Below are 24,151 nucleotides of genomic sequence, written 5' to 3'. Positions count from 1 at the left end.
GCAGCGCATTGAATTCACTTTGACATTTAGGAGTTCAGCAATTTATCACATCAAAGATTCCAGGTGATGAAATAGTTCTGCAGGATTACAGGCCCATGGGGACATGATAGCCTCTTGCAATTTCTGAAACAACCCTGAAATGACAAGGACAAAGGCAACGAACCGTCCAAACCAGGGCATGTATTGTACACTGGGATGGAGAGCTTGGAAAAGGAGTTAGGAATTGTCAACTGATTGTATCATCATAGTATCATAGTATCATAGTTTTTAAGGTTGAAGGGAGACTCTAAGTCCATCTAGTTCAACCCGTAGCCTAACATGTTGATCCAGAGGAAGGCAAAAAAAACCCCAATGTGGCAAACAAGTTCCAATGGGGAAAAATTTCCTTCCTGACCCCACATCCGGCAATCAGACTAGTTCCCTGGATCAATACCCTGTCATAAAATCTAATATACATAACTGGTAATATTAAATTTTTCAAGAAAGGCATCCAGGCTCTGCTTAAATGTTAGTAGTGAATCACTCATTACAACATCATGCGGCAGAGAGTTCCACAGTCTCACTGCTCGTACAGTAAAGAATCCTCGTCTGTGATTATGATTAAATCTTCTTTCCTCAAGACGTAGCGGATGCCCCCGTGTTCCAGTCGCAGGCCTAGGTGTAAAAAGATCTTTGGAAAGGTCTCTGTACTGTCCCCTCATATATTTATACATTGTGATTAGATCCCCCCTAAGTCTTCGTTTTTCCCAAACTAAATAACCCCAAGTTTAATAACCTGTCTTGGTATTGCAGCCCACCCATTCCTCTAATAATCTTGGTGGCTCTTCTCTGCACCCTCTCCAGTTCAGCTATGTCCTTCTTATATATCGGTGACCAGAATTGTACACAGTATTCTAAGTGCGGTTGCACTAGTGACTTGTACAGAGGTAGAACTATATTTTTTTCATGAACACTTATACCTCTTTTAATACATCCCATTATTTTATTAGCCCTGGCAGCAGCTGCCTGACACTGTCCACTAAAGTGAAGTTTACCATCCACCCATACACCCAAGTCTTTTTCTGTGTCTGTTTTACCCAGTGTTCTACAATTAAGTACATAATCATAAATGTTATTTCCTCTACCCAAGTGCATGACCTTACATTTATCTACATTAAACTACATTAAACTTCAATTGCCACTTCTCAGCCCAATCCTCCAATTTACATAAATCTCCCTGTAATATAAAATTATCCTCCTCTGTATTGATTACCCTGCAGAGTTTAGTATCATCTGCAAATATTGAAATTCTACTCCGCATGCCCCCAACAAGGTCATTTATAAATATGTTGAAAAGAAACGGGCCCAATACTGACCCCTGTGGTACCCCACTATGAACTGAGACCCAGTCCGAGTACGTACCATTAATAACCACCCTTTGTTTCCTATCACTTAGCCAGTTTTTAACCCAGTTACACATATTTTCCCCTATCCCCATTATTCTCATTTTATGTACCAACCTTTTGTGTGGCACCGTATCAAAAGCTTTTGAAAAGTCCATATACACAACATCCACTGCATTTCCCTGGTCCAGGCTTGAACTTACCTCTTCATAGAAGCTGATCAAATTAGTTTGACAGGATCGATCCCTCATAAACCCATGTTGATACTCTGTCATAAGGTATGTATGTGTATGTGGGCATAGAAAAAAACATCTACAAAAATCAACAAAACGCACACCTGTTTCACTGGTGTCTAAGATCATAACAAGACACCTTGGCCCGAGTGACCCTTAAACTGAAAACAATCTATAACTACCTGAACATTATAGCATGGGTCATTGGTAGAAGGACAAGCAGTAAACAGAAGCCATGAAGGGATGAACTTGGACGGTCACATTGCTTCGGCAAGGTCTAGTGTCCAAACCTCCATCCACAGGTATCCGAGGACCCAGGATTAGCCCAGATAACATTGATATCAGTTATCACTGGTCAGATGTCAGTTGTCAGAGTCAGTGATCATTTGTCAAAGTCAGTTGTCAGTGATCAGTTATCAGAGTCAGTGATCAGTTATCAGAGTCAATGATCAGTTATCAAAATTAGCGATCAGTTATCAGAGTCAGTGATCAGTTGTCAGAGTCAGTGTCAAACAGGGTATTTCTGATGTTTGACACTGATATATGATCATGTCCTAAAATGGACACTGTACACATAGATTCATGCTGCTTATGCCCAATTCTGACCCTCCCATCATCAGCATACAGCAGCAACCTGGAATCCACCAATGTTTCTCACTGCTCAGTAATAACATTTTTTTCTCTTTTGCTCAATAAAGTTTAATTTCTTTCTGTTTCCCTTAGACAGCAATAACAATGGAACTGGTTGTCTGCTACTATATCTCATTTGTGCTAAGGAACGACAACTGCATTCTAATACATTAGATGATCACCATCATTGTATTTAGCTGCAGATACCTAAATGATGAGATGATTACATCCACAGGATCCAATATCACTGGATATGTTGTAAGGGGTGGGCAGACCCCTTACAAAGAGGTGCAGTGTTTCCCCCTGAAGATACCCCCGCTGGGGTAGACAAAGCTGTTGATGTTTTATGTTGATGTTTTATTGTAATTGCACTGTTTTAGTGGGTTTCCCCTAGAGCCCGGGTGGGACGGCTGTCCCCATAGAAACTGTGCAGGAGGGAGGAGGAGCCGGCAGCTTAGGGGGAAGGGAGAGAAGTGTGTGTGTGTGGAAGGCAGTTGATTCCGGGACGGGGGAGAAGGAACAGCCAGGGGCAGAGTGTGGAGCTGAGTGGGCAGAAAGAAAGAAAGAAAGAAGGGAAGAAGAGAAGAAGTGTCCTCAAGGGTGAAGCAGAATTGGTGTGGGTCCAGTCTGTGTTAGCCGGAGTGGGAGCCTAGGTGAAGTGGAGTAGCCGGGCACATCCCCACTAGAGGAGACGACAAGGAAAGATTTCCCCGGACAGGAATTGTGACCGTGCGCTGCAAAATCCGTGCATTGAGCTGTCTGTGAAACTCTGTGCAATAAAGATGTCGTTTGGTTTATCTGATCCCTGCCTGAAGAGTCTTCCTGCATCTGAAAGTATGCTCTTTTCCACCACACTCTGCCCCACCAAGTCACCTCCCGTCCCAACAGTGACGGCGCCGCCGGGGGTTAGCCTGAGCGAAATCGGGGCCACGACTACAATCCCCGAGGCACCCCTGGCACCCCGTTACAATGTCTCCATGATCTCACCATTCAGTATACTCTTGACATCAATACATGAACAAATCTAGGATAATGTCCATTTTTGAAATACTGGTACTGGCTAATCTAGCACCTGAAAACTGATTGCTTCATTATACACTGCACTACACGGTGTCTTTAATAAATTGGTCATTCAGAGTATAATACTGGTGGATAAAACAAGACAGAATACAAGACCTTCACAGCCGTCTACACATCATAGGGAGATCTCATGACACCATCTTTCCATGTACCTGATGATCCTGAGGAACATTGGGATTTTCTTGTTTACAGTCCTGTGGAAGAAGAGGACGTGGACATCTCTCTGGTGTTGTCCTCTTACTGGATAGAACTGCAGGAAACACATACAGGGGCTGAATTTATTCTTTACATACAGATAACTATAGGCCGTGGGTATTTAGTCCCTGTCTATTACCTGGTAATGTGAGGGGCTGGGGAACCTCCATCATGACGTCCTTGTACAGATCTTTGTGTCCTTCCAAATACTCCCACTCCTCCATAGAGAAATAGACGGCGACATCCTGACACCTTATAGGAACCTGACACATACAATGATACAGTCATCCCCCGATCCCTTCATAGCATTACTGTATAATGTCCCAGCATTCCCAGCAGTGTCACCTCTCCAGTCAGCAGCTTAATCATCTTGTAGGTGAGTTCTAGGATCTTCTGGTCATTGATGTCCTCATGTATCAGGGGGTGAGGTGGAGGCCCCGTGATTGGGCTCAGGGGTCTTCCCCATCCCTCAGACACAGGGTCCTGATAGCGCTCACTAGAGGTCTTCTTCACTACTGTGTAATCCTGGTTATGGAGAGACACATTCATAAACCTCACTACAGACATTTCCAGAGTCCTCACCTCTCCAGTTCTGTCCATCTGTTATTCCCATAGCTAAGAATGCTGTTGTTACGCCTCAACCCTAACACTCTCACAGGATTGGACAAACTAGGGGAGATGAAAACCCAGAAAATCCACAGGTTCCAAAACAGGCTAGTACATGACCCTGATTTGTCTCTGCCTGACAATGGAGGTTGCCACTCTAAGATCATTAATAGCACCGGAACTTGACAATGGCTGAGCCCAAGTGTCCTTAACTGCACCCTAAGCTATAAACCTAGTGTAAGGGCGGCTTTGCACGTTGCGACATTGCACGTGCGATGTCGATGGGGTCAAATCGAAAGTGACGCACATCCGGCGTCGCAGTCGATATCGCAACGTGTAAAACCTTTTTGATACGATGAACGAGCGCAAAAGCGTCGTTATCGTATCATCGCTGCAGCCTCCGACATTTCCATAATGCCGGTGCAGCGACAGGTGCGATGTTGTTCCTCGCTCCTGCGACAGCACACATCGCTGTGTGTGAAGCCGCAGGAGCGAGGAGCTTCACCTTACCTGCCGCCGGCTGCAATGAGAAGGAAGGAGGTGAGCGGGATGTTTACATCCTGCTCATCTCCGCCCCTCCACTTCAATTGGCCTCCTGCCGTGTGACGTCGCTGTGACGCCGCACGACCCGCCCCCTTAGGAAGGAGGCAGGTCGCCGGCCAGAGGGACGTTGTACGGCAGGTATGTGCGTGTGAAGCTGCCGTAGCGATAATAATCGCTATGGCAGCTTTCACTAGATATTGCACGTGCGACGGGGGCGGGACTATCGCTGCAGCATCGGTAACACATTGTTACTGATGTCGCAGCGTGCAAAGCCCGCCTAACACAAAAATAATAATAATTAGAAAATGAAGTGCACACAGGCAGATGGACACAGGGCTAAGAACGTGCAAACAAAGTCATACAGGAATGATGGAATGCAAAAAAAACAAAACGAACAGAATACTTGTAAACCCTCCCAAACCTAAATGAAACAAAATAGGAGATAACTGGTAAGGGATTTACACAAACAAACTGCAAGGAATAGCAATAGAGTTGTATCAGCAAGAAAACCTTAACCGAGGAGCTGGGACTTCGGACAACCATCCATGTAGAAATGTGGGTTTAGATCCCGCAGTGGCGCCATGACAGATGTAATATGACATAATTAGAATCTCTCACCTCTCCAGTAAGCTGGAACAGGATCTTTAGGATGAGGTGTAATATCCTCTCTGCCATCTTGTCCCGGTCCCTATCCGTCTTTGAAGAATCACTCAGGAAAACTCTCCGATATATAGAAAATCTCCACTGAGAAGATCCGATATTGTAGAGACCTGTATGGAAAGAAGATGACGACGTAACATTTTAAAGATCCTATGTAAGAAATCTCTGTGGCTCTGCAGGTGGAGGCATGTGGCTACTGACATTAATATGATTGGCTGGCCGCAACGAGTCATCGGGTCTATATAAGACCCGTTGATGTGATGCTTGTCACAAATGGTTTTCTCAACTTCAATCTGACAAACAAAGTAAGTTTCTCTCCTTACATGTTGGACACATGCACCCTTTAGTGCCTTTCATTGGGCACTAAAAAGGTGACTTTAGCCTTGTTTAACCTAATAAATAATTTTAAAAAATTATGTGGGGTCTCTCTCATTTTTGATAACTAGATAAAGTAAAGCAGGCAGTTGGGGCTGATATTATAAGCCTTGGAAGGTCCATGTTTTTTTGGCCCTTCCCAGCCTAAAAATAGCAGCCTGCAGCTGCCCAGGAGTAGCACATCACATTACAAGCGCCATCTCTGGTCTCTGCTCTTCCCAATTGCCCTGGTGCAGTGGCAATCTGGTAATGGTTTTTGGGGTTGATGTCAGCTGTGAATTGTCAGTTCCACTCCCAGTCAGCGCCAGACCCGGAATTTCTCACGGTACTGACCGGAAGTGAGTGAATCTGTACTTCAACATATAGGTTGGAGTACAGATTCGGTGGATGTCGTGGGACCAGTACACCATGGATTACGTCGGAACTTCATGGATTTTTACAAAATAATAAACTGCTGAATGAGGAATAGTGTGGGGGAGTCTTTATTCAAAGAAACTATTTTTTCCTGTGTGTGTGTTATTTTTTTTCACTTTTCAATTACCGGGTTAGTAATGGGGGTGTCCAATAGATACGTTTCAATTACTAACCTCTGGGCTTGATGTCAGCTGACAACAATCCCAAAAAAATATTACCCCAATTGCCAATGCACAAAGGCAATCAGGAAAAAGCGCCAGAATTTTGGAGCAATTGCGTGCTGCTATTTTTTAGGCTGGGAAGGGCCAAATAACCATGGACCTTCCCAGCCTGATAATACCAGCCGACAGCTGGTCTGCTTTACATTGGCCAGTTATTAAAATTAAAGAGAACACTTGTCGGGTTTTTTTTTACATTATTTAAAGTTTTAGATGTGTTTTTAGGTGCGTTTATGCTACGCAAATGCACTTAAGGTATGTTCACTGTTTCACGCAGCTACATGTCCGCATGAATCCTGCACCTCCGCTAACTTGTGTGCATGGCACTTTAGAATTCTCATTGACTTTGCAGGCATCAAGATTTCCTTAAAACGTATTAAAAAAATTGTGGCAAGAGTGCTGAAAGAATTGACATGCTGCAGATTTTTCTGCAGCATGTCTGTACCAAATCTGCAAGTTAAAAATAAGCATTGTGTGCATGACACTTTGGGAATCTCATTGAATTTGCTGGCAGCAGGATTTCCTTCAGGTTTTGTAACAAATCAGCAAACACAAACACAAAAAAACTCGGCAAAAGCACAACATGTACACATAGCCTTAAGTAAGTAGGATAGAATAGATAGAATAGAGATAATGCAGTCATATAACGTCCCACTCCTCGACATTTTATAAAATTGCACCCTTTACTGCCTTTCATGTGGTACTAAAGAGTGTATAGCCTGGTTTAAGCTAAAAAATAAATAATTTAAAAAAAAAACGACTTGGGGTCCCCTCTATTGTTCCTAATTACCCAAGGTTAAACAGACAGCTGCAGGCGGATGTCATTAAGCTGGGAACGCCCATGGTTATTTTTTCCCTTCCAAGCCTAAAAATACCAGCCCATAACTGCAATCAGAAGTGGAGTTAGCATTAGCTCTGCCAATTCCAGTTCTTCGCCCCAGGTCTTCCTGACTGCCCTGGTACGATGGCAATTGAGGTAATATTTTTGGGGGTTGATGTCAGCTCTGTAGTGTAGCTGGCATCAAGCCCAGTGGTTTATAATGGAGAGGTGTCTATAAGACAGCGCGATTACTAACGCAGTAAGTATAAAGAGGGGGAAAAAAAAACAAAAATCCACAACACTTCCCAAATCTCTCATTCACCAATTTATTTAAAAACAAAAAAAGCCATGAAGATTCTGAAGTAATCCACCGAATCCGATGTAGTAAAAACATGGCAACCTGATAGACATAAAAAGAAATAATAAAAAAATAAAGACAAGAGACAGTCCCTCGTTCATCACTTTATTAGCTGTCCAAAAAAACCCCTCAGCTCCGATGTAATTCATGGTGACCCCACAATGTCCACTGATTCTGTCAAACAACCTATGGAGCCACGTTCAGAGAACAAAGCTTCATAAGTTACGCCCGGTCATCTCAAGGTGATGTCAGTAACGTCATCACTCGTGAGCAGGGCCGATTATAGGCGGGGCTCCAGCCCCGGGGCCCCCACCAAAAGAGCTTTCAAGGGGGCCCCCACCACCAGGGCCATACTTGCCACTAGGCACCCGTCATCAATTTTTTTTTTTTCTTCACACCCTCTCCCCCTCCGTAAAGACAGTCTAATAAATTAGCTGTGTTTTCGGGGGGGGGGGGGAAGGCGCACATACATTTATTTGTATCTGCGTCTCTAAGACGCAAAAGAAACTGCGGGCGCAGGACGCTGATTGACCCCAGAAGTACCAGCGCCTGCACTTCCGGGGTCAGAGGTGTGCCAATCAGCTCCCTGATCTGCTGGAGCATCCAATGCTGCGGCCGTCACAGCAGGACGCCACGGCCGTGGAGGAGGAGAAGACTGACGCCGCAGCCAGGAGAGGAGACTCACCGGAGCAGGAGGATGGCCGCGGCACCGGATTAGCAGGAGGATGGCATCAGAGCAGGTAAGGGCTCACAGAGCTGAAGAAAGATGTAGGTGTTGCTAATGCGGAAGCAGAGCTGTTTGTGTGTGAAGCAGAGCTGTGTGTGTGTGCAGCAGAGCGCTGTGTGTGTGTGAAGCAGAGCACGGTGTGTGAAGCAGAGCTGTGTGTGTGTGAAGCAGAGCGCTGTGTGTGTGTGAAGCAGAGCGCTGTGTGTGTGTGTGTGTGAAGCAGAGTGCTGTGTGTGTGTAGCAGAGCTGTGTGTGTGTGTGAAGCAGAGCTGTGTGTGTGTGTAGCAGAGCTGTGTATGTGTGTGAAGCAGAGCTGTGTGTGAAGCACAGCTGTGTGTGTGTGTGTGTGTGTGTGTGTGTGAAGCAGAGCTGTGTGTGAAGCAAAGCTGTGTGTGTGAAGCAGAGCTGTGTGTGTGTGCGTGTGTGTGTGTGAAGCAGAGCTGTGTGTGTGTGTGTAGCAGAGTGTGTGTGTGTGAAACAGAGTGTGTGTGTGTGTGTGTGTGTGTGTGTGTGAAGCAGAGCTGTGTGTGTGTGTGAGTGAAGCAGAGCTGTGTGTGAAGCAGAGCTGTGTGTGTGTGTGTGTGTGAAGCAGAGCTGTGTGTGTGAAGCAGAGCTTTGTATGTGTATGTGTGTGAAGCAGAGCTGTGTGTGTGAAGCAGAGCTGTGTGTGTGTGAAGCAGAGCTGTGTGTGTGTGAAGCAGAGCTGTGTGAAGCAGAGCTGTGTGTGTGTGTAGCAGAGCTGTGTATGTGTGTGAAGCAGAGCTGTGTGTTAAGCACAGGTGTGTGTGTGTGTGTGAAGCAGAGCTGTGTGTGAAGCAAAGCTGTGTGTGTGAAGCAGAGCTGTGTGTGTGTGGGTGAAGCAGAGCTGTGTGTGTGTGTGTGTGTGTGTGTAGCAGAGTGTGTGTGTGTGTGTGTGTGTGTGAAACAGAGTGTGTGTGTGTGTGAAGCAGAGGTGTGTGTGTGTGTGTGTGAGTGTGAGTGAAGCAGAGCTGTGTGTGAAGCAGAGCTGTGTGTGAAGCAGAGCTGTGTGTGAAGCAGAGCTGTGTGTGTATGTGTGTGAAGCAGAGCTGTGTGTGTGAAGCAGAGCTGTGTGTGTGTGGAGCAGAGCTGTGTGTGTGAAGCAGAGCTGTGTGTGTGTGTGTAAAGCAGAGCTGTGTGTGAAGCAGAGCTGTGTGTGTGTGATGCAGAGCTGTGTGTGTGAAGCAGAGCTGTGTGTGTGTGTGTGTGTGTGTGAAGCAGAGCTGCGTGTGTGTGCATATATGAATCAGAGCAGTCTGTGCGGCACCCCAGAACTATAGGGGTCCACCAGAGCGCTAAGCCACCCATCCCAGTAATGTGTACGCTACCAGAGCTGTTTGCCACTCCAGTAACATCTATGCCCCCCCAGTAAAGTCTATGCCCCCTGCCTCTCCTGTAATGTATATATTGTAGGCCCCAGCCCCTCCTGTGATGTATGTACAGCAGTGCTGTGTCAGTGTGCACGGTGTGCAGTCATGTCTGTTAGTGATGGCCATCATGCAACACAGCCACATGTCCTGGAGGAGCTGGACAGAAACAAGCGGGGGAGTTGAGTGAGGCTGCTTGTGATTTCTCCATATTAACACCTGTAATGCATCTGTGTCTGCATGTATGTCAGTGTATATGACTGTGTATATATTTGTCTATTTAAATGTATTTTTGTGAATTTGTCTTCAAATATGTATATGTACGTATGCCTGTATGTGTATGTGCGTGTCTGCATGTGGATGGGGCCCACTGAGACGCAACCGGGGACCACAAATACCTGGAGCCAACCCTGGCTGCCTTAACATTGGGATCAATAAAAAAATATGTGAGTAACTCTACTTTCTGTGTATAAGTGACGGCTGTGAGTTATCCTGGACTGTATCTTTATTGTAATGTGTGTATAAGTGACAGCTGTGAGTGATCCTGGACTATATCTGTATTGTTGTACTGTGTGTATAAGTGACGGCTGTGAGTGATCCTGGACTGTATCTGTATTGTAGTACTGTAAATCTGAATGTGGCAGAACAGGATAAGATGTTCATTGGATTTATATCTAAATGCTACAGTTCGTGCTCTACTGTTATGGCTAAAAATGTTAACGTTTATGGGGCCCCCACCAGATTTTCTGCCCATGGGCCCCCACCAACCTTAATCTGGCTCTGCTCGTGAGACATTCCAGGTCTTGCGCTGCACTCTACATGACCCAGTGACAGCGGGAATGAAGTCAGTAACCTTACCTGACCTTATCGCCCTCGCCGGGTCTCGAGGAGGGCAGTGCGAGACCCGGAAGGTTTCATAAGTGGAGAAGTTACTGTGTTACTGACGTGACCGATTGTGAGAAATTACTGGGAGTGATTTATACTGCTTTGTTCTCTGAACGAGGCTCCATAGGTTGTACAACAGAATTGGTGGATGTCGTGGGATCCCCATGGATTACGTCAGAGCTTGCGGGAGGGGGGGTTTGGGGAGCTAATAGAGTGGTGTGCTTTTATTTCTTTAACTATTTCATTTCATTTCTTTCATGTTTCCATTTTTAGACTAAGTTGGATTACTTCAAAATCTTCATGGCGTTCTAGTTTTTATTATTGTCTTTTAAATAAGTTGATGAACAAGAGATAGTGTAAGGGAGTCTTTAGTCAAATACAGTATTTTTTACGGTGGATGTGTTTTGTTTATTTTACTTACTGGGTTAGTAATGAGGGTATGTGATAGATAGATACCTATCCAATTATAACCCCTTGGCTTCATGCCAGCTAACATTAACTCCAAAATCCAATACCGCGATTACCTCCGCACCAAGCAATCGGCAACAGCCAGGCAAAGCGCAAGAATTAGTGCACCTAATATGATGCGCCATTTCTGGGGCAGCTGCAGGCTGCACTTTTTGGCTGGAAAGGGCCAAATAACCATGGCCCTTTCCAACATGTAATATCAGTCCCCAGCTGCCTGCTTTACCTTGGCTAGTTATAAAAAAAAAAGCCGCTTTTATTCCCTTTTTTTATTTATTTTCTTCCCAGCAGTGTCCAGGCATCTTCGCCACGCTGTTCACATTCCATTTCAGCGCTGTGTCCCCCCCCCCTTTCCTCAGATTTCCTGGGAGGGTTTGCTGAAAAAAAAAAAATGCTTGAGTTGCCCATTGCCTTCCATAATACTTTTTACTCGAGTCGAGACCCCTGAACAGTCCAGTGTGCTCGATTCGAGTAATGAGCACCTGAGCCTTTTTGGTGCTCACTCACAACACTAGTACCTGTTTGCACAACCGAATCCTGGTGGCATACTGGCCTACTAGATGCAACAAATTTAGCTCATAAGTCCCAAATCTTAATCGATAACAATAGCATACAAAATGCCTTTGAACACTTCCATTTCGTGGGATACAGAACCACAGTTTGTACAATATATGGTGGCCTGGGCCAAGAGTTAGTTTTTGGCATCCTAATGGATGCATCTTACCCCCACTCGAGGGACTAGGAAATGCAGAAATGTGTTAACATTCCATTTGGCTCAACTCCCCCCCCAACTGACTGACAAGTGAACACAATGTCTGGTTCTAGTCATAGTTATGCAGGTGCACCTAATCAAGGACTATAGTGCTAGGATTAAATCCTGGCCTACCTGGATTTCCTATACCCCACTGAATATTATTTTTTTTGTGGTGCAACTCAATTTGGATTTCTGCTATGGGACCCCATGATTTCTATGTAAGCCTCTGCTCCTCACTCCTCTTCGTATGTGTTGAACTATGTGTTACTCTAATGTTTTATCTTGTTTGAATAGTGCTGCAGTATATGTTGGTGTAATAGAAATACAAATTATTGTTATTATATAAGCACATTTGGTTGCACCCATGCAATTATACGCAAAGTAAAATTGGGGATTTGTGCAAATCGAATAACAAGTTGTTCAAATTGTGAGAAGTAAATTATCTCAAATTCGCTAATCTCAGCTTTATTCAAATCCAATTAATGTAACAAGATATTTCATACAATAGATGGTGGCTCCTGCACCATCACCAGCAGAAATCTACAGCTAAACAATAAGACAAACAGGTCCGCAATTTGCAAACATAACTGTCACAACTTTTTCCATAGCCGTCTACATCCAGCCTTATCAAACGTATTGTCTACAGCAGGACGACGTCTGAAAGGCATTTTACTAAAATTCACACAGAAGCCTCCAGCAGATCCAGGAGACACATAAGATACAGAATAACCTTCCCCTGAGCTATTCCATACCTGGACGTTTCCCTCAGATACACAATTGATTCAAAGGTTTTATGGCAGATTTCTGTTTTCTGGTGTAAAACACTTTGAAGAGTCACAAAATCTTGCAACTTTTGATGTTTTTACGCCAGTCCCGGCCAGATCCAGCAAAAATGGGCACAGCATGGACAAGACGTGGTGTCGCCCCTCCGGAGAATAGTTCAAAAGTTCCTCTACTCTGAAGGTGAAAGTTAAACCAGAAACGCTGTTCCGGACCTTGAATAAAGTAGCATTACTAGTAAGGAGCAAGCCATACAGAAGACACCTTGAATTAATTAACAGGTTTTTGCTCCCCTTCTTTCGAGGGCTTACATTTTTATTTTTTTGTCAATGTTGCCATAAAAGGGCTTATGTTTTGCAGGACGATTGTACTTTTGAATGACACCAATCGTTTTACTATATAGTATACTGAAAAAGGGGGAAAAAGAATTCCAAATGTGAAGAAAATAGTAAAAAATAAAAAAATTGAAATTCCACAATGTTTTGTTTTTTTTTTATTCACCTTGTTCTCTATATGGTAAAAATGACATGTCCATATGATGCCGTAGGTCAGTACGAGTTTGTACATGCCAAACATGTATACTTTTGCTTTTATCTAAGTGGTGAAAAAAATTCAGAAGTTTGTCCAAAAAAAGGATTGAGCTTTTGTTGCCATTTTCCGAGACCCATAGCGTTCTCATTTTTCGGGATCTGGGGCTCAGTGACGGCTTATTTTTTTTGCATCTTCAGCTTGTATTTTTAATGACAGTATTTTTCGGACTACAAGACTCACCCTGGTTTCAGAGGAGGAAAATAAAATTTTAAGCAAAAAATGTGGTCAGGACACACTGTTATGGGGCGAGGATCTGCTGCTGAAACTATTATGGGGGTAATGTCCCCAAATTCTCTACTATGGTACCCCATCCAGGTAATGATCCTCCTGCCTTGTATATGATCCCCATCCTTGCATATATGTCCACAATCCTGGTATAGCCCTCATCCTGCTATATACCCCCATCCTACTATATACCCCCATCCTGATAAATACCCCCACCATTCTGATATATACCCCCATCCTGATATATACCCTCATCCTGCTATATACCCCCTTCTGCTATATACCCCCATACTGATATATACCCCCATACTGGTATATGGCCTGTATCCTGAGGCACAGAAAAAAATAAACGTTTATACTCACCTCATAGTCTTCTTACCTGTGCCAGCAGCAACGCCGCTGACCTGTGTGGAGCCGGTCACCAATCCCTGCAGCATTGCGATGTCCTCCTGGAGAGTGGTGAGCACAGGGATGACGTCATGCTGCAAAGAACGGTGAGTATACTGTACTTATTCACTGCCCCCCGCGCTGATGATGATGCTCGGGGGGCAGTGAATATAGCCACACATGATCACTGCAGGCTGTAGTTGCCAGGGGTTATCACGCAGGCCGGCTGCTAATTATGCGCGCATTCCCCGCCCTGTCAGCGCCAGCTTCAGCGCTGAGAGATGATGGGCGGGAGGATGCATGCATATGAAATGAGCGGGCCTATGTGGTCATGGCAGGCGCTGCTACAGTGACCCGCTCCACCGTAGCACCCTTATTCCCCATAGCCCTACATTCAGACTATGAGACGCACCGCCCACTTTCCGCCAACATTTGGGGGGAAAAAGTGCATCTTATAGTCCGAAAAATACGGTATATCATTTTTGTGTAGATGGGATGTTATTGCATTTTAAGGCAAAGTTGCGGTGACCAAAAAAATGTGATTTTGCTATTTGGAATTTTTTTCTCAACACGCCGTGTACTGATCAGATTAATTGATTTTATATTTAGATAAATCAGGCATTTTTGAACGCAGCAATACCAAATGTGTACATTTTTAAAATGGTTTTATTTTCAATGGCAAAAAAGGGGCGGTGATTTGAACTTTTAAGTTTTTTTATTTTTCCATATTTTTTAAAACTTTATTTTATTTTTTTACATTTTTTATTCATTTTACTGGTTCCCCTAGGGGACTTTATGGTTCCACAGTTTGATCACTTCTTATCAGACTGTGGATCAGGAGAAATGCTCATCTCCTGTGAGTGCCGATGCTGTCGGCTCTCACAGGACGTGAGTCATGGTGCGTCAGGGGTCATCAACACACATTGAAGCCTCATGATTGCGTCACGGAGCCACTGATGGCAATGGGGATCCCCACTGTGACTCTTTAAATCGCGATATCAGTGTTTCCCAGCGCAGTCTAAAGGGTTAACAGGCGACCTTAGCCACCGCCTAAGTCCGCAGTACCCTGAAGGAAGCGACCAAGGACGTGCCAGTACGTACTTAGTCGTTAAGGGATTAATTATCATTTTCCAATTAATGAATTTGGCTCATCTTACCTCACCACACCCCTTCATTAAGACCAGCGTTCGCAGTGCAAGTCTTAATGAAGCGGTAGTAAAATCCACATCAAAAATTCCATGTGAGCACACTCTGATAAATCATATAAAGTTATTATAGATGCCAGTGATGGAGTAAACTCTGTGACTTCTCTACATTTAGTGGTCACTACTCACCTGTGCGGTTATCTGTAGGAATCTCCTCTTTACACCGCTCATCACCCCTCACAGATGTCTCTGTAGTATTAATATGGGTCAGATCTTCACTCTGAAACAAATATTGTAAAAGTCACAGACAGATGAAGAAGTCACGTGAAATGATTCAGAAGAACAGAAAAGATCATAAATGAACAAAACTGACAGCAGTAGATATCACAGAGCTGCAGGTCTCCTGTATAATCCAACCTGTCGCCTCCTAATTGTAACCAGCAGTGTCCATAACCAGAAAATTGTGATGTAATGTCTATGATCAGCTTTATGCTGTCATCTCCACCAAGTATAAACCATACACTGAATGGCCACATTATTACAGACCCCATCTAGTAGCGTTGGATTTCCTTTGGCATTTAGGAGTTCAGCAATTTATCACATCAAAGATTCCAGGTGATGAAATAGTTCTGCAGGATTACAGGCCCATGGGGACATGAAAGCTTCTTACATTTACCGAAAATTACACTAAGGAGCTGACAGGCACTGAACATCCCATTCTACCTCGTCCCAGAGATGCTCTATAGGACTAAGATCTGAGGACTGTGAAGGCCGAGGAGGCAAGAAAAAGTAATCTCATGTTCCTGATATAAAGAAGTGGAAGATCCCGACACCTCCTGGAGAGTATTGTTTGTGACATAAAGCTTCACTTGTGGAGCTGCAGAATATACTGTTATTACAGGACCCTGATGGAAAGTACTGTCATTAAATGGATCACTGTAATTCCTTTACTGAAAGTTATAGGAGAAAAGGCAGCTGGTCAGGATAGAGTTACAGAGGGTCAGCCCTGCAGCTGGGCAGGGGAGAGTTACAGAGGGTCAGCCCTGCAGCTGGGCAGGGGAGAGTTACAGAGGGTCAGCCCTGCAGCTGGACAGGGGAGAGTTACAGAGGGTCAGCCCTGCAGCTGGACAGGGGAGAGTTACAGAGGGTCAGCATTGAAGCCAGGCAGGGGAGAGTTACAGAGGGTCAGCCCTGGAGCTGGACAGGGGAAAGTTACAGAGGGTCAGCCCTGCAGCTGGGAAGGGGAGAATTACAGAGGGTAAATCCTTCAGCTGATCAGGGGACAGTTATAGAGGGACAGTCCTGCAGCTGGGCAGGGGTAGAGTTACAGAGGGTTAGTCCTGCAGCTGGGTAAGGGGTAGCCATGCAGCTGGACAGTCAAGAGTTACAAAGGGTCAACCCAGCAGCTGTGCAGGGGGAAATTACAGAGGGTCATCCCTGCAGCTGGGTAGGAGAGAGTAACAGAGTCATCCCTGTAGCTGGGTAGGAAGGAGTTACAGAGGGTCAGCCCTGCAGCTCGGCAAAGGAAGTTATCTGTGGACCCAGCTCAGGAAACATTCCCCACACCATTACACCACCACCACCTGAAAGGAAGGATACATGGATTTCTGCTGCCTTTGTTCAATTTTGACCCTTCCATCATCAGGATACAGCAGCAAAGTGGAATCAACCAATGTTTTTTACTGCTCAGTAATCTTTTTTTTTCTCTCTTTTGTTCAATCAAGTTTACTTTATTTCTTTTTCCCTTAGACAGCAATGACACTGGATCTTGTTGTCTGCTATAACCCATCTGTGCTAATGAACGATGATTGCGTTCTAATATATTAATACATTAGATGATCACCATCATTGTATTCAGCTGCAGATACCTCAATGATGAGATGTTTACATCCAGAGGATCCGATATCACTGGATATTTTACCATGATCACACCATTCATTATACTCTGTACATGTACAAATCCTCAAATTGGCAATTTTTGCAATACTGGTCCAGGCTAATCTAGAACCAGTGACCAGTGTTGGAAGTCATTCAGATTGTTCAATTTTGATATTCTGAACACTGATCACTTAATTATATGCTGCACTACACGGTCATGCATAGCTCCCAACCGTCTTGGATACAGCGGGACTGTCCCATTTTTGAGGCTCAAACATGCTGTCCAAGCAGTGAGCCATGTGTCCCGTGTCTTTCAGGCTCTGCCCCCCACCTCGCGGTTGCTATCTCCTACCATCCTTACACGTGAGTAGCTTCTCAGTGTGAGCAGCTGCAGTACAGAGCCGAGCGCACTACAGCAAATACTGCAGGAGTGAAAGGGGCACTTTGCACACTACGACATCGCAGGTGCGATGTCGGTGGGGTCAAATCGAAAGTGACGCACATCCGGCGTCGCTGTCGTCATCGTAGTGTGTAAATCCTTTATGATACGATTAACGAGCGCAAAAGCGTCGTAATCGTATCATTAGTGTAGCGTCGGTCATTTACATTAATTGTGAAATACCGATGTTACGATGTTGTTCCTCGTTCCTGCGGCAGCACACATCGCTGTGTGTGAAGCGGCAGGAGCGAGGAACATCTCCTACCTGCGTCCTGTGACGGGGGCGGGGACTATCGCGCACGGCATTGCAGCATCGGCTTGCGATGTCGTAGTGTGCAAAGTGCCCCTAAGACTCACCCCAGAGCTGCAACCCCAGCACCAGAGTCTGTGCACTTCTAGCTGTTTTCTCTGACTCCCCTTGTGTTTCCTACTCACTGCTGCAGGCACATGGGAAATCAGGACATTGAGGGGGACACAGTGGGGTCATCATCACCTGTCTCCTCTCCTGCAGGTGCACAGCACTTGGCCACTAATATGCAGAGAAAGAAGCATCGGCCGATGCTTCTATTAGCAATAACATGGTCTCCTGCCGCTGGATCCTAGCTGCACACCCAGTTCAGCTCGGCCAGTGTCTTCTCTCTGTAAGTGCAGCTCCTAGGGAGACTGGTACAGGGCCCAGTAGAAAATATGGAAAACAACCAAGGATTTTTTTTTATCAGCATTTTGGTGACAAATTCAGTGAAAAACATATGTGTGTAAATATATATTATTAACCCCTTCACGACCTAGGATGTATATATATGACCTAGGTCCCTCTCTCCCATTACCGTGGGCTCACGTGGTGAGCCCGTATTCATCCCTGCACATGTCTGCTGATCTGATCAGCAGACATGTGCAGCTAACAGCGTACCTGTTAACCCCTTAGATTGCACTGTCAAATCTAACAGCACAACTAATGCGCTCTGGTGGGGACTACTCTGTTCCCCGTCACCATTGGTGTCCCTGTGACGCGATCATGGGATGCTGATGTGTTGTCATGACAATGGTGGGGAAGGGGGGTCAGCTGATGACCTCGTCGCTGTTATGACTCACTTCCTGTGAATGTCAGAAGAGTGCCAACATTCACAAGAGAGCAGCATTTCTGCTGATCAGAGTGATGCTGGTGATGATGCTGAAGCAACAAGTGATCGAATAGTGTAATCATTACCAGTAAAAACAGTAAAAAAAAGTTAAAAAACGAGTTTTAAAAAATATAAAAAAAACCTAAAAAGTTCAAATAACCCCCTTTTGCCCCATTGAAAAGAAAACAAATAAAATACTCACATCTGGCATTGCCATCTATCAAAATATAAAATCAATTACGGTACTCTAATCGGTACATGGTACGGCGTGGCGAGAAATAAAATTCAAACACCAAAACATTGGTCACATCTACCCAAAAATGGTATTCCTAAAAACGCAGCTGAGTATGAAAAAAATAAGCCATCACTGAGCCCCAGATCCCAAAAAATGAGAACGCTATGGGAAAATGGAGACAAAAGCGCTATTCTGTTGGGTTTTTTTTTGTACAAACTTCTGAATTTTTTTTCACTATTTAGATAAAAGTAAAACTATACATCTTTGGCATCTATGAACTCGTACTGACCTTGGGAATCATAATGCCATGTCAGTAATACCATATAGTGACCATTGTAAATAAAAAAAAAAAACACAAAAAACAATTGTGCAATTACACTTTGTTTAGCAATTTCACTGCATTTGGAATATTTTTGCGCCGCATATTTTGTCCCTCTTTCCCATCTTTGAAAGTTGGCAGGTATCGGTCATGGGTCTTTAATAAACTGGCCATTCAGTGTATAATACTGGTGGATAAAACAAGACTGAACACAAGACCTTCACAGCCGTCTACACATCATAGGGAGATCTCATGACACCTTCTCTCCATCTACCTGATCATCCTGAGGAACATCGGGATTTTCTTGTTTACAATCCTGTGGAAGAAGAGGACGGGGACATCTCTCTGGTGTTGTCCTCTCACTGGATAGAGCTGCAGGAAACACATACAGGGACTGAATTCATTCTTTACATACAGATAATTATAGGCCGTGTGTATTTAGTCCTATTACCTGGTGATGTGAGGGGCTGGGGATCCTCCATCATGACGTCCTTGTACAGATCTTGGTGTCCTTCTAAATACTCCCACTCCTCCATAGAGAAATAGACGGCGACATCCTGACACCCTATAGGAAACTGACACATACAATGATACCGTCATCCCCCGATCCCTTCATAGCGTTACTGTATAATGCATACCTCCCAACCGTCCCGGATACAGCGGGACAGTCCCTCTTCTGAGCCTTTGATCCCGGGTCCCGCCCGTGAGGCTGTTTATCCCGGGCTCCACCCACCCACTGTAGCCCCGCCTCGCTGTTTCTCCCTTCTATTCATTACAGAGCCGACCGCGCACCTACTCCTGTGACTGCTGCTGAGGTATGAATCACCCCCTGCAGCAGAGCGACCCCTCCCTGCAGCAGAGCGATCCCCCCTCCCCCAGAGCCGACCCCCCCCAGTCCTGGAGCCTGCGTTTGTCTGCAGCTGTTCTCTGATTCCCCGTGTGCGGCTTCTCACTGCTGCAGATACACGGGGATCAGGAAGCTGAGGAGACCGTGCAATCAGCACTTCTCTCTCCTGCAGATAGCACTGGCCAGTAATAACCTATGCAGAGTGACATCTGCAGGCTTCTATTAGCTTACCGATCAGTGGTCTCCTGCCTGTGGAGCAGAGCTGCTGGGTCCTAGCTTCCCAACAGCTTCAGCTCTGCTTTATCCTGGCTGCCCTACCAGTTAAAGGGAACATGTCAGCAGAAATTTCACAATAAAAGTAATAGATTCCCCTCTGCAGCTCCTGGGCTGCTTCTAGAAAGGTTCCTGTTGTTATTGTGCCCCCTTTGAGACCTACAAAAATACTTTATGAAGTCTTACCTTTTTGTATGCAAATGTGTTTTTATGGTCACGGGGGCGGGCTGTCTGGCGTCCGTTATTCCCCCTCCTGCCGCTTTACGCAGTCCCCCATTGCTCATTTACATACACAAGAACGCCTTCCTCATGTAACTGTCCTCCCGAAGATTTGCGCATGTGAACGCTTTTTCAGGTGATTGCGCAGGCACGAGATTATGGGCGGCGCTGTGATTGTCATCAACAGCGTTAACCAAGTACCCGGCCATAATCTCGTGCCCGCACTTTTCCCTCTGACTCCACCGTTATGCGCAAGTGCTGGCCATATGAACCATGTTACCTATTACCGCTTGCACGAGATTATGGGCGGGTACTTGGATGACTTTGCTGATGACAATCACAGCGCCGCCCATAATCTCGCGCCCACGGTAATAGGTAACATGGTTCATATGGACAGTGCTTGCGCATAACGGTGGAGGCAGAGTGAGAAGCGCGGGCACGAGATTATGGGCAGGTACTTGGATGACGCTGCTGATGACAATCACAGCGCCGCCCATAATCTCGCGCCCACGGTAATAGGTAACATGGTTCATATGGACAGTGCTTGCGCATAACGGTGGAGGCAGAGTGAGAAGCGCGGGCACGAGATTATGGGCAGGTACTTGGATGACGCTGCTGATGACAATCACAGCGCCGCCCATAATCTCGCGCCCATGGTAATAGGTAACGTGGTTCATATGGCCAGTGCTTGCGCATAACGGTGGAGGCAGAGTGAGAAGCGCGGGCACGAGATTATGGGTGGGTACTTGGATGACGCTGCTGATGACAATCACAGCGCCGCCCATAATCTCGCGCCCATGGTAATAGGTAACGTGGTTCATATGGCCAGTGCTTGCGCATAACGGTGGAGGCAGAGTGAGAAGCGCGGGCACAAGATTATGGGCAGGTACTTGGATGACGCTGCTGATGACAATCACAGCGCCGCCCATAATCTCGCGTCTGCGCAATCACCTCAAAAGCGTTCACACTTTGCACAGTGCTCAGTCCCGCGAGAGTGGCACTGGGCATGCACAAAACTTCAGGAGGACAGTTACATGAGGAAGGCGTCCTCATGTATGGAAATGAGCAATGGGGGACGGCGTACAGCGGCAGGAGGGGGAATAACGGACGCCAGGCAGCCCGCCCCCGTGACCATAAAAACAGATTTGCATACAAAAAGGTAAGACTTCATAAAGTATTATTTTAGGTCTCAAAGGGGGCACAATAACAACAGGAACCTTTCCAGAATGCAGCCCAGGAGCTGCAGAGGGGAATCTTTTATTTTTTTTGCTAAATTTCTGGTGACAGTTTCCCTTTAAAGGGAACCTATCAGGTGCAATCTGCACTCAGAGCCAGGAGCAGTTCTGGGTGCATATTGCTAATCCCTGCCTAACTGTCCCTGTATACACTAGCATAGATAAAGGCAGCTATAGAAAAAGTATTTTTAAAGAGCTTATATCTTATGCTAATTAGCGCGGGGACTAGTCCCAAGGGCGTTACTTCACTTGGCTAGTCGGCTCACATAGCGTATTAGTACTCACACAGGGGCGTAATAACATGCTAACATGCTATGCGAGCCGACTAGCCAAGTGAAGTAACGCCCTTCGGACTAGTCCCCGCGCTCATTAGCATAAGATATAAGATCTTTAAAAATATTTGTTCTTGATCTCTTTATCTATGCTAGTGTATACAGGGACGGTTAGGCAGGGATTAGCAATATGTGCCCAGAACTGCTCCTGGCTCTGAGTGCAGATTGCACCTGACAGGTTCACTTTAAAGGGAACCTGTCACCAGATTTGGGGCCTATAAGCTGCGGCCACCACCAGCGGGATCTTATGTACACATTCTAACATGCTGCATACCTCCCAACCGTCCCGGATACAGCGGGACTTTCACGCTTTACGTTGTTTGTCCCGTTGCCACGGGCGGGACGGCCGGCTCCCGGGCTCCGCCCACCCACTCTCTCTCCGCCTCCCTGCTTTTCCCTCCTACCATCCTAGTAGACGTGGCATAGAGAGGAGCGCTGCCTGTGCTGCTGCTGGTACAGTAAACTAATCTCCCCAGCGCTGATTTCCCTCCCTCCCCCCTCACCCCCGGCCGGAGCCTGTCTGTGCGGTCGGCCGGCCGCCTGTCTGTGCGGTCGGCCGGCCGCCTGTCTGTGCGGTCGGCCCGCCACCTGTCTGTGCGGGCGCCCCCCTGCCGCCTGTCTGTGCGGGCGCCACCCGCCGCCTGTCTGTGCGGGCGCCCCCCGCCGCCTGTCTGTGCGGGCGCCCCCCTGCCGCCTGTCTGTGCGGGCGCCCCCCTGCCGCCTGTCTGTGCGGGCGCCCCCCTGCCGCCTGTCTGTGCGGGCGCCCCCCTGCCGCCTGTCTGTGCGGGCGCCCCCCGCCGCCTGTCTGTGCGGGCGGCCCGCCGCCTCATTGTGCGGGCAGCCGGCCGCCTCTCTGTGCGGGCGGCTGGCCGCCTCTCTGTGCGGGCGGCCCGCCGCCTGTCTGTGAAGGCGGCCGGCCGCCTGTCTGTGAAGGCGACCGGCCGCCTCACTGTGCGGGCGACCGGCCGCCTCACTGTGGCTGCCTGCGTGTCCGTGCTGGAGGCCCGCCGGCTGCCTGCGTGTCCGTGCTGGAGGCCCGCCGGCTGCCTGCGTGTCCGTGCTGGAGGCCCGCCGGCTGCCTGCGTGTCCGTGCTGGAGGCCCGCCGGCTGCCTGCGTGTCCGTGCTGGAGGCCCGCCGGCTGCCTGCGTGTCCGTGCTGGAGGCCCGCCGGCTGCTTGCGTGTCCGTGCTGGAGGCCCGCCGGCTGCCTGCGTGTTTGTGCTGAATGGGTGTGGATGGGGAGTGGATATGGGCGTGACTGTGAAATGGGTGTGGTTAGGGGGCGTGGCCTAAAAATTTGCCGCGGCGCGCTACGCGCGACGCAAACTTTGTCCCTCTTTTCCTTCTTTAAAAGTTGGGAGGTATGATAATGTCCCAGCAGTGTCACCTCTCCAGTCAGAAGCTCAATCATCTTGTAGGTGAGTTCTAGGATCTTCTGGTCATTGATGTCCTCATGTATCAGGGGGTGAGGTGGAGGCCCCGTGATTGGGCTCAGGGGCCTTCCCCATCCCTCAGACACAGGGTCCTGACAGCGATCACTAGAGGTCTTCTTCACTACTGTGTAATCCTGGTTATGGAGAGACACATTAATAAATCTCACTACAGACATTTCCAGAGTCCTCACCTCTCCAGTTCTGTCCATCTGTTATTCCCATAGATAAGAATGGTGTAATGTGACGTCATCAGAATCTCTCACCTCTCCAGTAAGCCGGAAGAGGATCTCTAGGGTGAGGTGTAATATCCTCTCCGCCATTTTGTCCCTGTCCCTATCCATCCTTGATGGGTCAATCAGGAAAATTGTCCTATATAGAAGATCTGAGAGGATCCGATATTGTAGGGACCTGAATGGGGAGAAGATAGCGATGTAACATCAGAAAGATCCCATGTAAGAAATCTCCGGAGCTGTTACCGGCTTCACATGGTCACTACATCCAGTCCTGGCCCCGTCCTGCCCCCGGTATAACACACAATCCAAATATAGTCACAGACAGAGATTTATCACAGAATATTGTGCCAGAACCAGAGCCGTCAGTAACAGATAATGATAGAACATTAACCCCTCCATGACCTTGGAATTATATATACAATCAAAGGTTGTGTCTGCCCAGCGGTGAGCCTATGGTAATCCCTGCACATGTCTGCTGATCCGATCAGCAGACGTGTGGGTAACAGGAGAGGGTGGATCCCATGCCTGCTAACCACTTAGGTCATGCTGTTAAAATCGGATTGTGCATTTTATGGACGAGGCACGGATCGCTCCATTCCCCGCCACCATTGGCGGCCCCATGACGCAATCACTGGGCACCATTGTAGCCCAGGGTCAGCTGATGACCCCTTATGCTACCGTGACTCACTTCCTGCAAGAGCCGACAGAGTGCCAGGGATCATAGGAGCAC

The 24,151-nt window shown here is 46.8% G+C and overlaps 1 protein-coding gene across 3 annotated transcripts in view; it reads right to left on the bottom strand.

Moving 5' to 3' along the window:
- Positions 1 to 23,492, bottom strand: part of LOC142311974 (uncharacterized) — a 49,692-nt gene extending 26,200 nt beyond the window's left edge. For 2 of the 3 annotated variants that reach the window (XM_075350841.1, XM_075350840.1), the window contains exons 1-8: positions 23,380 to 23,492; positions 19,302 to 19,425; positions 19,125 to 19,222; positions 15,048 to 15,138; positions 5,288 to 5,439; positions 3,866 to 4,045; positions 3,660 to 3,783; positions 3,478 to 3,575 (exon numbers count right to left, since the gene is read on the bottom strand). In XM_075350841.1, the coding sequence (XP_075206956.1) occupies positions 3,478 to 3,575; positions 3,660 to 3,783; positions 3,866 to 4,045; positions 5,288 to 5,439; positions 15,048 to 15,138; positions 19,125 to 19,222; positions 19,302 to 19,425; positions 23,380 to 23,397 (885 nt within the window). In that variant the 5' untranslated portion in view covers positions 23,398 to 23,492. Of the gene's footprint in view, positions 1 to 3,477; positions 3,576 to 3,659; positions 3,784 to 3,865; positions 4,046 to 5,287; positions 5,440 to 15,047; positions 15,139 to 19,124; positions 19,223 to 19,301; positions 19,426 to 23,379 lie in introns of those variants that run through there. The other variant, XM_075350842.1, reaches the window with a different exon arrangement.
- Between the last annotated feature and the right edge of the window lie 659 nt (positions 23,493 to 24,151).

Source organism: Anomaloglossus baeobatrachus, chromosome 5 (assembly GCF_048569485.1).
Source record: "Anomaloglossus baeobatrachus isolate aAnoBae1 chromosome 5, aAnoBae1.hap1, whole genome shotgun sequence".
NCBI lineage: Eukaryota > Metazoa > Chordata > Amphibia > Anura > Aromobatidae > Anomaloglossus > Anomaloglossus baeobatrachus.
Note: the sequence above shows the minus strand (reverse complement) of the source record. Positions and strands in the feature narration are given on the sequence as shown.